We start from the raw sequence: 14,446 nt of genomic DNA, 5'->3' as shown, positions 1-14,446 counted from the left end.
GAAGTTGAATATTGGTTTGTGAATTGTCTCTTTTATTTATTTTTCCCATGTCTTTTTTCATCCTACAAAAAGAAAGACACTGGTATTCAACACTTACTTGTAGGGGTTGCATACCAGTGAATCTTACGAATTTATAGAATTATTAGATTTATTTACATATTAAATACCCTGGACTAATTAATCATATGACCAGCTTGCATTTATGTGTGTCATTTTTGTTTACATTTTAGGAGCTAGAGATGCTATTAGGCTGTCCTTCTATCAAATGTGAAAAGTTGGCCCGGAGATGCAAAACTTCGTTCTATACGAGGAGATCGGCAGAGGAAGCAGGACCATTGTCTATAAAGGGCGACGGAAGGGAACAATCAATTTTGTAGCTGTTTTTTGCACAGATAAGTGCAAAAGGCCTGAAATAACGAACTGGGTAAGTCAAGTATGTTTCCTTCCCTCCGGCAAAAGACAGCTCTGGTGTGGTAGAATCAGTAGTATGTAAGCAGAATCCATGGGACTCACTATAGCAGGTGCCACGATTCCAATCGACTGGGCGACCTCTCTGTGCCTGTTTAGTGCCGCCAGGCCTGACTCATGACTGATAAACACGCCCACGTCATTAACAGCGTAAGAGTTTCATTTGTTTTGGTGAGAGCCGGGGAAAATATGGTCTGTATTAGTTCATTTACTTGTAAATTTAGTATGTGATTATGAAGCTTTTCAAAGAAAGGACTTTGGGCGAGGGTGACTTGGGTTTGAATTAGCTGTGCCACTGTACAGCCCAGGCTCCTTGGACCAAACCTGACTTTTTTCCCCCCTCAACTTTTTTGTTTATTGTGGTAAAATACACATAACACAACATTTACCATCTTAACCTTTTTTTTCGCTTTTGTTCCTCCTCCACTCAATGTTTATTCAGTTGATTTTTAGAGAGAGTGGAGGGGAGAAAGGGAGGAGAGGTAGATGGAGAGAGATATCAATGTGAGAGAGACACATCAATTGGTTGCCTCTCGTGTGTGCCCCAGCTGGGGTTGGGGATCAAACCTGTGAGCCAGGTACACGCCCTTGACCGGGGGTTGAACCTGAGACCCTTTGTTGCATGGATCGCCCCTCTAACCACTTAACAACACCAGCCAGGGCTACAATAGCTTTTTTGATGTATACCTTTTGGCCATTTTCCTATGAATAATATTTCTTTTGCAATATTATATTTACCCAGAACACACAAAACTATATTACACAAGTTTTGAAAAAAATCATTTTTAAGATTGTATGTTTCCATGTGACCAGCCTTCATAACCCTCATTTTGATGTCCATAAAGAATTCCACCCAATGAATTCTATTATTTTCTTATCCATTTCCTGATTGTATATTTAGGTGTTTTTTATTTTTTTAGAATATATTTTTATCAATTTCATAGAGGAAGTGAGGGGAGAGAGAGAGAGAGAAACATCAATGATGAGAGAGAATCATTGATTGGCTGCCTCCTGCACGTTTTGTACTGGGGGTTGAGTCTGCAACCCAGGCATATGCCCTGAAAGGGAATTGAACCGGTGACCTCTTGGTTCCTGGGTCGACGCTCAGCCACACCTGGCTGGGCTATTTAGGTATTTTTTAATAGATGCAAGGGTTTTAAGAACTTTTCTTAAAAAGTGTGTATGTTGTGTGTTTTTATAGGTCCGTCTCACCCAAGAAATAAAACACCAGAATATCGTAACCCTTCACGAATGGTATGAAACCAGCAATCATCTCTGGCTGGTAGTGGAACTCTGCACAGGTAAGCCACGGTATGTGGTTTTAAAAAAAAGTCAGATATAGGTTTTGTTATTTTCCTTTCTTCTTTTACAGGTGCATGTTGATACTGTTGACTATGTTAACTTGAAAATCTGTTGTTCAGTGGATATTAGGGAAGGGGAAGGGCTAAGATATTTGATAAGAGGAAGATTTATATAATATTCACTTTGGGGTTAACTTTACTTTGGTATAAAATATTACCAAATCACTTATGTGAAAACTTAGAAATATTTTTGAGTAGTAATTAATTTATCAAATAACTTTTTCCATTCAATAGAAACAAAGTATTTTAGGTCAATTAGCTATTAATTAGCTTATTAGTTTATAAATTTTTTTTTTTAATGAACCAAATACCTGCTCTTTATAAAAACTTAAGCAATGTGTAAGTGAAATAAGCCAGTCAATGAAGGAAAAATACCACATGATCTCACTCATTCATGGATAATAGAGACCATTATAAACTTTTGAACGGTGGTGGATACAGAGGCAGAGCTGCCTCAAACAGATTGTCAAACTGCAGCGGGAAGGCAGGGGAGGGTTGGGGGGCAGGAGGTAGGGGGGTAAGAGATCAACTAGAGGACTTGTATGCATGCATATAAGCATAACAAATGGACATAAGACACTGGGGGATAGGGGAGGCTTGGGGACTATCTAGGGCGGGGGGATAAAATGGACACATATGTAATACCCTTTGTAATACTTTAAGCAAAAAAAAAAACAAAAAAAAAAACTTAAGCAATGTGGAAAAGTACAAGGATGAATCAACAGCTACCATCACGTAAGTGTAATCAGAGATCACATGTTAGTTCTTGTTTGATACAGCTCTCTAGGACAGTGATGGCGAACCTATGACACGCGTGTCAGAGGTGACACACGAACTCATTTTTTTGGTTGATTTTTCTTTGTTAAATGGCATTTAAATATATAAAATAAATATCAAAAATATAAGTCTTTGTTTTACTATGGTTGCAAATATCAAAAAATTTCTATATGTGACACGGCACCAGAGTTAAGTTAGGGTTTTTCAAAATGCTGACACGCCGAGCTCAAAAGGTTCCCCATCACTGATGTACAAGGAGAAGGGTGACTACCTCGGTAGATATTATCTGGGCTTTTAGTGCCAGTGTCTTCAGGGAAAAAAACGTAACAAGTACCATGGTTAGTGTACTCCTGTTTATACGCCGAGGAAAATAGAGAATCATTAAATATTAAGGCTCACTGTAGTTATGTCTAGCTTTATGAGTCTTACCTGTTGGCACTTGGAATTTATAAAACTGAATCATAGAATAATTTTGTCATTTCATTTTCTGAATCAGGAGGGCACTGTGCTCTAAATTACTTCCACAGACGTGCCCACGGGTGAGGTGAGCAGGGGACTTCCTCCGAGTTACTTTTTTTGCTTCAGCTGCTGTTTCTGCCCCATGACCAGTGTAATAACCCAACTTTAATTTATGCCTGTGTTTGCCGCGGTTCCTTACCCACCAAGACAAAATAAACAAAACCCAAAACACCTGCTGGCTTTGTCACGGTAATTCTGATTGAACTTCGAGATGCCAGCTGAGACTTCACTGTCTCTGAATTTGGCTTTTGCTTTAATCTTGACCATAAAAAAAAAGAAACAAACAAAAAAACCCCATGTTTGTTTCTGGCACTGAGATGATAGAAATGTGACCGGGACCTCCGAAGGGCATAGAAATAGAATTCCCCACGTGACTGCCTTAGGCCCATTATTTAATTCGTCAGGGTTTGATTTGCTGACGGTTAAGGAAAGGCACCATCTTTTTTGCTAAGCAGTACTTTGCAGAATGCGACCGAACTTTGTACAGAAGCAAATGTGACTATGCTTTGCTTAATGTGATGTAAATGCAGTTTGCATTAGTGTTTCCCACAAATCTTTGCAGCCATTCATTTCCCGAGGGAGCCGGAGTGAGACATCACAGCACCAGGTGATTGTCACTCCCTGCATCCCACCCACCTCCTTACTGACCAGCGTGCAGACTGAGCAGCCGGTCCCCTGAGCTGGCCTGCAGCAGGCACAGGTTTCTGATAGTCTGATAGGGCGCTTGTCCATGGTGCTCCCTCACAGGGGTGCTTCCCCTGCGAGGCTGTCCAGGGGTCCTGATGTGACCATGTTTTTCATGCTCAGTGTCTCCCACCATGGAACCCACTGGAGGCACCGTGTAATGCTGGGGGGCTAAAATGGGTGATTTTAATCGACTTGCAGGTGGTTCCTTAGAAATGGTCATTGCTCAAGATGAAAACCTCCCGGAAGATGTTGTGAGAAGCTTTGGGATTGACCTGATTACTGGATTGCATCATCTTCATCAACTTGGCATTCTCTTTTGTGACCTTTCTCCTGGGAAGGTAATTCATGAATATTTTGATTTCCTAATCGCTTGTGCCTTAGTTAACGGTGCTTTCTCAATGGTATGTTTATTTTTAGATATAATTTTAGGTATAGAACACCTTAAAATTTTGCGTTGACATCTATATATAAAAGGCTAATATGCTAAGTGTCCATCTGGGTAATGATGTCACTTAGCAATGCCCTGCTTCCTCTACCTAGTGACTAGCCTCCTTGGTTTCTTCAGCCCATGAACACGACTTGCTTTATAGCCAGGTGGGAACATTTTACACTTTAACCAAATGTCTGTGAAGTGTTTTCCCATGCCTCATCTCATTTGATCCTCACAGCAGTCCTGGAGTAGGTAGATAGGAGACTCGGTAGAACCCTATTTTCTTTTCATTAGCCAGAAAACGGAGATTTAGAAAGCTTAGAAACTTGACCCGACTGAAAAGAAGTAGGAAATGGTGGACCTTAAAAATGACTTCAGGTGTTTTCACTGCACAGAATATAGTCAAACACTGCTGCAGTTAAATATTTTACCCTTTGTTCTCCCTGTGTGATCTACAATAATAATCTGCTTCGTGTTGATATTTACTGCTGTGTTGCTGACAATTACCCGAAAGAGAACTTGGGGTGCTTCACTGGGCTGGAAAAAGTTTAGCTAAATCAGAAAGCAGGTCTAATTAAGTAAATTTATTCTATAGCCATAAAAGGGTAAGTTGACTCATGCATGTGTGATACATATAAAGCACTCACTGGTGCCAATCACACATGTATGTTTCCATCTGTCATTGTTGATCGTGAATTTGGTTGACACTTCTATTATGGAGAAAGGGCAAATAGCAATATTAAAATATTCCTACCAGTTAATTTCCTTTCAATGTGCATGAATTTGTGCACCAGGCCACTAGTTTTCTAATAAAAGGAAACTGTATTTTAGCTACCTAGTTAGTTACCTATTGAAGTCCTTGTAGAATGCAGAGCTTCCCCTCCTTTCAGAGCTCTGTGAGTAATTATTATTGCTGCTGACCTGTATTGTGAATGGTGAGGTCCATAGCTCTATGAAATAATTCTTAATTCTTATAGTACACAATTATGAGCCATTACTTTAGTTTGCTAATGGAATATTTGGCTATTATGGATCATATATTTTCTTTTTGGGCTAAGCTAATCATCCATAACTAAATGTGCTTCAGTGTAGTTGTCATGAAACCTGCTGAGTTTCCTGGTCACAGTTGACACTAACATTTAGGAGCCTTGTTCCCTGGACAAATTCCTGCCCCTCTCTCTCTCTCTCTCTCTCTCTCTCTCTCTCTCCCTCTCTCCCTTAGTTTCTTGTCTCTAATATGAAAATGGGAATTTCAGGGCGAGTGTAAGGCTTACATGTTGTATTTAGGAGAGGCTTCTGGGACACTTTTTGGTGCACGGTGTGCCCTCAATCAGGCATCAGTTATCTTTACAAGTACATACTCTTAGGGATTGTACTGATTATGGCTCTGAGTTGCTACTGTCCCTTTGTTTTTTTTTTGTTTGTTTTTTTTAAAATATATTTTATTGATTTTTTACAGAGAGGAAGGGAGAGAGATAGAGAGTTAGAAACATCGATGGGAGAGAAACATCGATCAGCTGCCTCCTGCACATCTCCTACTGGGGATGTGCCCGCAACCCAGGTACATGCCCTTGACCGGAATCGAACCTGGGACCTTTCAGTCCGCAGGCCGACGCTCTATCCACTGAGCCAAACCGGTTTCGGCTGTCCCTTTGTTAATGTGTACACAATGGAAAATTGAATGTTTCCTTGTTAAACATTATTAGAAGCCGTCTGTATGAGAACATAATTAAACCTTAAAAAAATCCATAAAACTCCTCGTAACAGATAAAAATCCTTGTTTGAAATATTCATATACTTGCCTGAAGTCTGCAGCCATTTAATTGTGGTTACAGGCCTGAAAGCAGCCATAGGCAGTATATAAATGCACAGGTGTGGCTTGTTTCAATAAAACTTTATTCATGGACATTGACATTTTATATAATTCTCACGTCAAAAAATATTATCTTATTGCAGTTTTTTCAACCATTTAGAAATATAAAACCACTCTTAGCTCGTGCCTGTGCAGAAACAGGTGCTGGCTGGGATTTGACCGAGGGGCTGAGGCGTGCCAACCCCCGTGTGGGAGGTGTTTAATGAGGTCTCGTGTCAGCTGTTTATACGAGTAATGGGACATTCGGGCTGACTTGTAATGCAACTTTCATTCCCGATCTGGGGTTGGCAGAGTCCGGGCAGGATGCCCGTTCCTGTAAGCGAGGTTTTATTGGAACATAGCCACACCCTTTCGTTCTATATTGTTGGTGGCTACAGAGTTGAGTAATCAGGACAAAGACCTTATGGCTTGCAAAGCCTGAAAGATTTACTAACTTAAAAAAAATTGCTGACCCCTCTCAGTGGTTCTCAAAGTGTGTTCCCTGGACCAGCAGCATTAGTGTTATCTGGGACTCATTGGAAATGGGGGTTCTTGGACCCATCTGAGACCTGTGGAATCAGAAACTCTGGGAGTAGGGACTAGTAGTTCTTCTTAACAGATCTTCCCGGGGCTTCTGGTGCTCAAACTCGTTTAAAGTCACTGGGGACTTGTAACAGACATCCCTAGTATTTCTGATTAGAAGTTAAGGGCAAACTTTAAATTGCTTTTAAAAACAAAAAGCCAGCTGACTCATTGCAACTTCCCATAAATATTTTTAATGGCTCTGGAGAAAAAATTAAAAGTAACAGGACACTGGTTCCTGGCACGGTTTCAAACTCCACGGATAACTTCTGGTCACAACTTACATTAGAGACGTGAGCACTTAGCACATGCCAATCACTCTTCAAAGCCCTCTGCACGCGTAACCTCAGCTGTTCCTTACCACAGTCTGCAGAGTTAAGTGTGCTTTGTTCATTTTATAGGGGAAGAGAGTGAGATTTAGGAAGGTTAAGTAGATTCTCCAAGTCACATTGCCTGTGAGAGTTTCAGGTCTCTAACTTCAGAGCCTTAGTCTTAGCCATACATTATATGAACAACACCTGACAGGTGTGCTTTCAGGTCCTCCCTCAGTGTCAGGTTGCTCCATATACACTGTTCTTAAGAGCCCGAGGTTTCCCTCTGTGGTTATGTGATGTGTTCATTATATACATCTGAGAGCGAACAGTTTAATATTTGATTCCATTATTATTAAAATGTTGGATTTCTGTAGCTGCTTTTAAAATTATTTTTTCTAATATATTTTTATTGATTTCAGAGGAAGGAAGAGGGAGGAGGGAGAGAGAGAAACATCAATGATGACAGAATCATTGATTGGCTGCCTCTTGCCCGCCCCCTACTGGGGATTGAGCCCGCAACCCGGGCATGTGCCCTTGACTGGAATCTAACCTGGGATCCTTCAGTCTGCAGTCTGATGCTCTATCCATTGAGCCAAACCGGCTAGGGCTCTTTAGCTTCTTTTTTTAATTTATTTTATTTTATTTTATTTTTAAATATATTTTATTGATTTTTTACAGAGGGGAAGGGAGAGGGATAGAGAGTTAGAAACATTGATGAGAGAGAAACATCAATCAGCTGCCTCCTGCACACCCCCACTGGGGATGTGCCCGCAACCAAGGCACATGCCCCTGACCAGAATCGAACCCGGGACCCTTCAGTCCGCAGGCCGACGCTCTATCCACTGAGCCAGACCAATTGGGGCAGCTTCTTTTTTTTAAAAAAAAAAAATGTAAGCATTTAATTTTCTAAGTTGTGGTGAAGCAAGAAATGCTTCAAAGTGCTTTAGTGAGATGACGAGGTGCTGAGGGAAGTGTAAGTCGGGTCAGGTGCTGACCGTGTTCATTTTTAATCTGTATAGATTCTCTTGGAAGGGCCCGGCACGTTGAAGTTTAGTAATTTCTGCCTGGCAAAAGTGGAAGGTGAAAACTTGGAAGATTTCTTTGCTTTGATGGCAACAGAAGAAGGAGGAGGTGATAGTGGGGAACATGTACTGAAGAAAAATATGAAAAGTAGAATCCGAGGTAGGTGGAGAGTTTTTAGATCCTAGCTCTCGTTGTGGGCCACCCAGGTCACGTTAGGGGATGATGCTGACCTTTGATTTTGCTAGTCAAATAATGGCTGCAAAATAATAATGACGAGGAGAAGTCCGGATACAGGGATGGCTTTGTTGACAGCCTAAGGTTTTCCATGAGGATCGAATGCTGTGTAGGCACCGGAACCCCTGACAGCCCGGATCTCATCCTGACCTCCGTGTATCCCTGACCACACGTCAGAACATCAGCGGCAGGGGTTTGGCCTCACTCCTGGCCGTATCCTCCGCACTTGGCACAGCGCCTGGCACACGCTCGTGGCTCCGTAGTTATTTGTTTCACATGGTTGAGCAGCTGATACTTGCAATTAAGGAAGACTTTTAGGGGTTCACTCTTGGGCGGTGGTTTTGACAGTGAGCTGTCCTGGGGTGTTAGCTGTAGTTGAGCCAGTGTGCAGTGCTGGGTGGGTGCTGTCTGTGCCTCGATGACTGAGGGGGTGTCTGGGGGCGGAGCCTCCGTCAGCCCCCGTCTTTGAGTGTCTGCGCATCAGCCCTCGGCTGACCTGGGCCGCACTGTGGTTTGCATGATAAATAAGCTTTGCTGTAAATTCAGGGGGGATGTGGGGTGTTACTGCTGCGTAACTTAACACATCCTGTCCAAGATATTCTAACCAGAGCTGCTTTTCTTCGGACTATTTAAATTGTCAATTTCAAAGAGGATAAACATGCCTATATGTGCCACACCTCTGACTGAGCTGGGTTTTTGAAATAACTCTGTTTTATTTTGACATATCCTGGTAAAATGGAACCGTACCATTAGGAAACATTAAAACGTGTGAAATGCACCTGAAGTTATGTTCACGTGCATATTCTCCCCATTTTTACCTCGTCGGTCTCTCCCAGGTGGGTTTGGGGTGGGAACAATACAAACTCCTAACGAAGCTGCTGTTTGTACTTTGTGTTTAGGATCGCTTGCTTACACAGCACCCGAAATTGTGAAGGGCACCGACTTCTCCGTCGCCAGCGACCTCTGGTCTTTGGGCTGTCTGCTGCATGAGATGTTTTCAGGTGATTACTGTCTGCTTCATTTTCAAGTCACAGCTGGATAAACACAAAGGTGAAATCTGTAGTTTGTAAATACAGTGGGGCCTTGACTTACGAGTGCCCCGACTAACGAGTTTTTTGAGATACCAGCTGTCTCTCGGCCGATTTTTTGCATTGAGTTGACAGAGTAATTTAAGTTAACGAGCTCCTTAACAAGCTCGGTCTCGGAACAAATTAAACTCGTAAGTCAAGGCCCCACTGTATTTTATCTATAAGATGTGAAAAGGCTGGTTATTATTTTAACTTAATTTTTTTAAAATATTTTTTTTATTGATTTCGGAGAGGAAGGGAGAGAGAGAGATAAAAACATCAAATGATGAGAGAGAATCATCGATTGGCTGCCTCCTGTACGTCCCCCGCTGGGCATGTGCCCTGACTGAGAATTGAACCATGACCTCCTGGTTCATAGGTGGCTGCTCAACTACTGACCCACACCAGCCGGCAAAGGCTGGTTTTTCTAATTTCTGTCTATATGATTTTGGCTGGAGTGCTTGGAGTCTAGGCACATTCAGGTCCCTAGGACCTTTTTGACCGAAAGGTATTTTTCGTGATGATCTGGAATGTTGAGATGTGCCTAACTACTAAAGAGCTGTGCTTATTAGTAGAAATTCTTGTAAAGGTACCTGCGACTGAATTATTCCCATGTGTCCAGTAGCCCACGTAAACCATGGGTCCTGGTAGGTTCCATGTGTGAATTTGTATATTGGTTGGGGTGACAGATTTTGAATTATAGAAATATAAAAATACATAGTGTGCCTGGTATATACTAGACATTCAATAATTAGTTATCACTATATATGCATTTGTAAATTGTGTAATGCTGAACTATCTGCAGTTGGGTTTTTTTTTTTTTTAGCATTATTGGTGATGACAAACATATTTAATTGACAAGTTTTCATGTAATTTCAGGAAAACCTCCGTTCTTCTCAGAAAGTGTTTCAGAAGTAATTGAAAAGATTATTCATAAAGCTCCTTCGCCACCTATTCCAAAAGGTAGGATTTTTGTTATAAATGCAGTTAATTTACACTTTACACTGACTGCAGGTGCACTTTTGTTGTCTATTTCTATTGATTCATAACTTTCCAATTTACATTTTATAAATGTTCCCTAATTGATATTTTTAGAAATGTTAGTGTTTCCTTTGTCATTTTTTTTTGAGATACTTAAATGGAAAAGTAGCAGTTTCCTTCATTTAAAATCACGAATTACTTTGCCCTCCTGTATCAAGAGATGTCTGGCTTACAGACTGAGAAGTCAGACTTTTATTTATTATTTTGTCTCTGTGTCGTTTACCTAATTTGGACTCATGTCCTTTGTAGTTATGCCTGGTTAGTGTTTGCATAGTAACGAGTCGGGCGTTCTCAACCCTTGTCTTGATGATCAGAATGCTGCCCTGACAAGTTGTTAGAGCCTTTGGAAGGAGAGAGTGTAGTATTTAAAGTGTCGGGATTTTAATCACACAAATTGTGGTTAATATAACCATCTACTGTTAACAACTTTAAGGAAAGAAAAGCAAAAGCAGATACAAACATAATAAAACACTTTGCTCTACACCACAAGAAAAGTGAATCTTTTTCTTTTTTTTAATATATTTTACTGATTTTTTACAGAGAGGAAGGGAGAGGGATAGAGAGTTAGAAACATCGATGAGAGAGAAACATTGATCAGCTTCCTCCTGCACATACCCTACTGGGGATATGCCCGCAACCAAGGTACATGCCCTTGACCGGAATCAAACCTGGGACCTTTCAGTCCGCAGGCCGACGCTCTATCCACTGAGCCAAACCGGTTTCGGCGAAAAGTGAATCTTAAGCTACATAAACGAAAACAGAACTTTACAAAAAATAATATTGGGAGTTTTTAAGAGAAAAAAAAAATCGGAAGTCATTCATGGAAGAAATAGGAATACAGGATATTTTCAAGAATCACGCCAGGTGAAAAAAACAAAACTCTTGATATTTTGAAATTAATCTGTATTTCTTAAAACAAAGTGCTGCATTTTTTCCCTTTCATTATCTTGGTCTTATTTTTTGTAGAAATCAGTCATTCGTATTTCTTCTGATGACTTTTCAATACAATATTGATTATTGTTTTCTCCTATAAGTTAAAGGTTTTTATGCAGGGAAGAAACCTGGAAATGAGGTTCCAAAGGTCTCGTCAGGGTACGACTGGTGGCCCAAGCTCGCTTATGTCACAGCCCTTCATCACACGGTGGCCAGAGTGCCTACAGTGCCTGGCGATGTCGTTGGCCATTGTCTTCATGGCTTCTTATTTTAACCATGACTGATAATTGGGCCATGGTGTGTGTGTGTGTGTGTGTGTGTGTATGTGTGTACCTGTGTAATTTAAAAAGGCAAAGTTTGGAGATTAAGACAGTTGGACGATATCATTATGTTGTGATGCTTATTATTTTTCCTGCTAAAAATAAAAGGAATTACAAGTATTCTAATCATAGTATATTAAAGCAAAGTTGGTCAAATTAATAATAATGCCTCAGAAAATGGGGCATAATTACTAGTGGAAGACAAGGGTATGAGTTTGTTAGGCCAGTAATCCTTACTGGGGTTAGACAAGTAATTTTAGAAGTTGGTCGAAACATAGTTTTCTGTAGTATAGGAAAAAGATATTAAAAAAAATTGTGCCCCTCTCCCCTCTATTTAAATGGAAGCCTAATTGTTATTAATAGACTCAGTGTTCTCTTTAAAATAACTTATGTGCTTAAAGTACCATGACTTTAAATGTTGATGTAGGGTACGCATTCATCTCCTTATCACTTTTTTTTTTTTTCATTTTTGGGACTTAATTTGTGTGCAGATCCTTCTCTTCCTAAAGCGTCTCCAGATTTTATGAATTTGCTGGATGGTTTGCTTCAAAAGGATCCTCAGAAAAGGTCTGCATGGATGGTATTGTAATATGAACGATGAGCGGGATCTGTGTTTTTCTTTCCTGCACTTCTGGAATAGCGCTGTTCTTAATACACACAGAGGGGTTCAAACTACTTTTTACAAAAGGAAATCTGAGTTTACACTCAGGGTTTTTCTTGGCCCGTGTTTTTAATGATGAGGAATTTTAAGTCATTTTCTCTTTTAATGTATTCAGTAGTTGCCTAATACCTTGATGGATTTTCTTGTAACTCCTGACTCCAGGCAGCTTTGTTCTTTCCATGGTAGACTTCAGGCTAAAGCTCCCTTTGACTGTTGGACTAGGGAGGGTCCTGTCGAGATGGCTGATGTGATAACACTAACTGGGTGGTGTTTTAATGTGGTATATTTTTATGATACTCCTGTCATCATGGGAACATCAAGTGACAGGAAAATTGCACAGTGTGACATTTCTGTGTTGCAGCGTGGGGATGGGGTTTCCTGGCCTGGGGGTCAAGAGCAATTGGTTCCTAGTTCGGGTTCTGCCACTAGGTAACTGCAGGAAAAGGGAGTGGGGGCACCGTTGTGAAGCAAGTATTTGGGTCTCTGCCTCAGTGTAAAATAATGAGTGTATTTCATATAGCAAATAAAACACTCGGTTCTCCATCTTCATTAAATGTAAGAACTTGCAGAAGGAAAAGCTGTTCTTGTATAAGTTTTAGGACAAACCTCCCATGCTTGTAATAGAATGCCTTTAGGATTAGTGTTATTTTGGTGGGTAATCTTCCAGACATCTTTTGATAGGCTTAAGGATACTTTATTTAGGATGATATACTTACATTTCTACCTATTTATATCTCTATATTGTATGCTTTTTTTGTATAAATGGGACCACCCCATAAGCTACTTTTTTCTCTGTTTGCTTAGTCATTTTTTTCTTTTGTAAATATATATTTTATTGATTTCAGAGAGGAAAGGAGAGGGGGAGAGAGAGAAACATCAGTGATGAGAGAGAATCATTGATTGGCTGCCTCCTGCACGCCCCCTACTGGGGATCAAGTCTGCAATCTGGGCATGTGCTCTGACCTGGAATCAAACCATGACCTTCTGATTCATAGGTCAATGCTCAACCACTGAGCCACGCCAGCTGGGCATATCTACTTAGTCACTTTGGCTGCAGTGTGTACATGAGAACCTGTAATAGCAATAAACACTGAGAGTGTCTTGATTTAGAATACCGTACACACTGCTACAGGAAATAGCCTTTGAGTATGTTTTGTTATTCACTTGAGCAGTTATCCCTTTTGGATAAATGCTGGCCAAACGCTAAGAGCATTTAATAAAAGGCGAAAGATTTATGCGATCTGAAGAGAAACCAGAGTATTAGAGCATTTAAAAGTGTGATACGTTTGCTGCATTTGGGGAACATGTTCGAAATGGTTTCCACTTTCAGCAACGCTAGGAAGCTCTTTCCCCACCTGTTACCTGCCATGGGCTTTGCTGATCTTACACGTTTTTGCCAATCTTACAGATGGAAAAGAAATTCCATGTTACTGGCAATTTTATTTCTCCATGAGTAAATTTTAAGAGCCCTTGTATATATAGTTGTAAATTCTTTCTCTTTATCATTAGTGTTTTAATTTTGATTAAAGTAGTTTTCACTTCAATTCAGAAATGAATGATTAAATTAATTAAATATAAGCTATTTTCTTGTTTTGTTTCAAAATTTCAATCAGATTTAACCTTTCTGAGTCTGATGAGTATACCTGGAGGTATAATAATCTATTAGTAGTAAAACGTAATGCTTTGAGGGTGAGTCTGGGTTTTAGATAGAGCCAAAAGTCACTTTAATGTGGATGACAACAGTTTAATGTAGCTAGACAACATTTTGGCACCTAAATAGAGATGTGACTGTATATAGTCATGAAGTTGACATTCTTGTTTATTTCTGAATGAAGTTATAGGAGTGAAGTCCCACCAATGCAATGTGTAAAACAGGCAGGGTGCCCTAGAAAATCAAGCCTGTCATGGGGCAGAATTATAGGTTGGTAATATGTGATCTATTTGCTTTACATTTTTAAATTATTGATAGATTTCTTCATTGAGAACCCAAAATGTTTTCATCAGGCTCCCTGGATATGAACCCTGAGACTACCAATATTTAGTTGTCAGACCCTTTCATTCTGCACCATGTGAGGCTTCTGAATCATGTCTGAATTACCGGTTGCTGTTTAAGAGAGGTCAGTTGCGTACTGGAATGAAAGAGTAAAGTATCGCACGATCTCAGAGGTGCATTTACA

The 14,446-nt window shown here is 40.3% G+C and overlaps 1 protein-coding gene across 1 annotated transcript in view; it reads left to right on the top strand.

Moving 5' to 3' along the window:
• The first annotated feature begins 230 nt into the window (after positions 1-230).
• ULK4 (unc-51 like kinase 4) overlaps positions 231-14,446 on the top strand; it is a 246,189-nt gene continuing 231,973 nt past the window's right edge. The window contains exons 1-7 of the mRNA XM_081105862.1: positions 231-424; positions 1,670-1,769; positions 4,011-4,150; positions 8,010-8,172; positions 9,147-9,248; positions 10,194-10,277; positions 12,100-12,175. Coding sequence (XP_080961988.1) covers positions 287-424; positions 1,670-1,769; positions 4,011-4,150; positions 8,010-8,172; positions 9,147-9,248; positions 10,194-10,277; positions 12,100-12,175 — 803 coding nt within the window. The 5' untranslated portion in view covers positions 231-286. The remainder of the gene's footprint in view (positions 425-1,669; positions 1,770-4,010; positions 4,151-8,009; positions 8,173-9,146; positions 9,249-10,193; positions 10,278-12,099; positions 12,176-14,446) is intronic.

This window comes from Myotis nattereri, assembly GCF_964212035.1.
Source record: "Myotis nattereri genome assembly, chromosome: 14".
Taxonomy (NCBI): Eukaryota; Metazoa; Chordata; class Mammalia; order Chiroptera; family Vespertilionidae; genus Myotis; species Myotis nattereri.
Note: the sequence above shows the minus strand (reverse complement) of the source record. Positions and strands in the feature narration are given on the sequence as shown.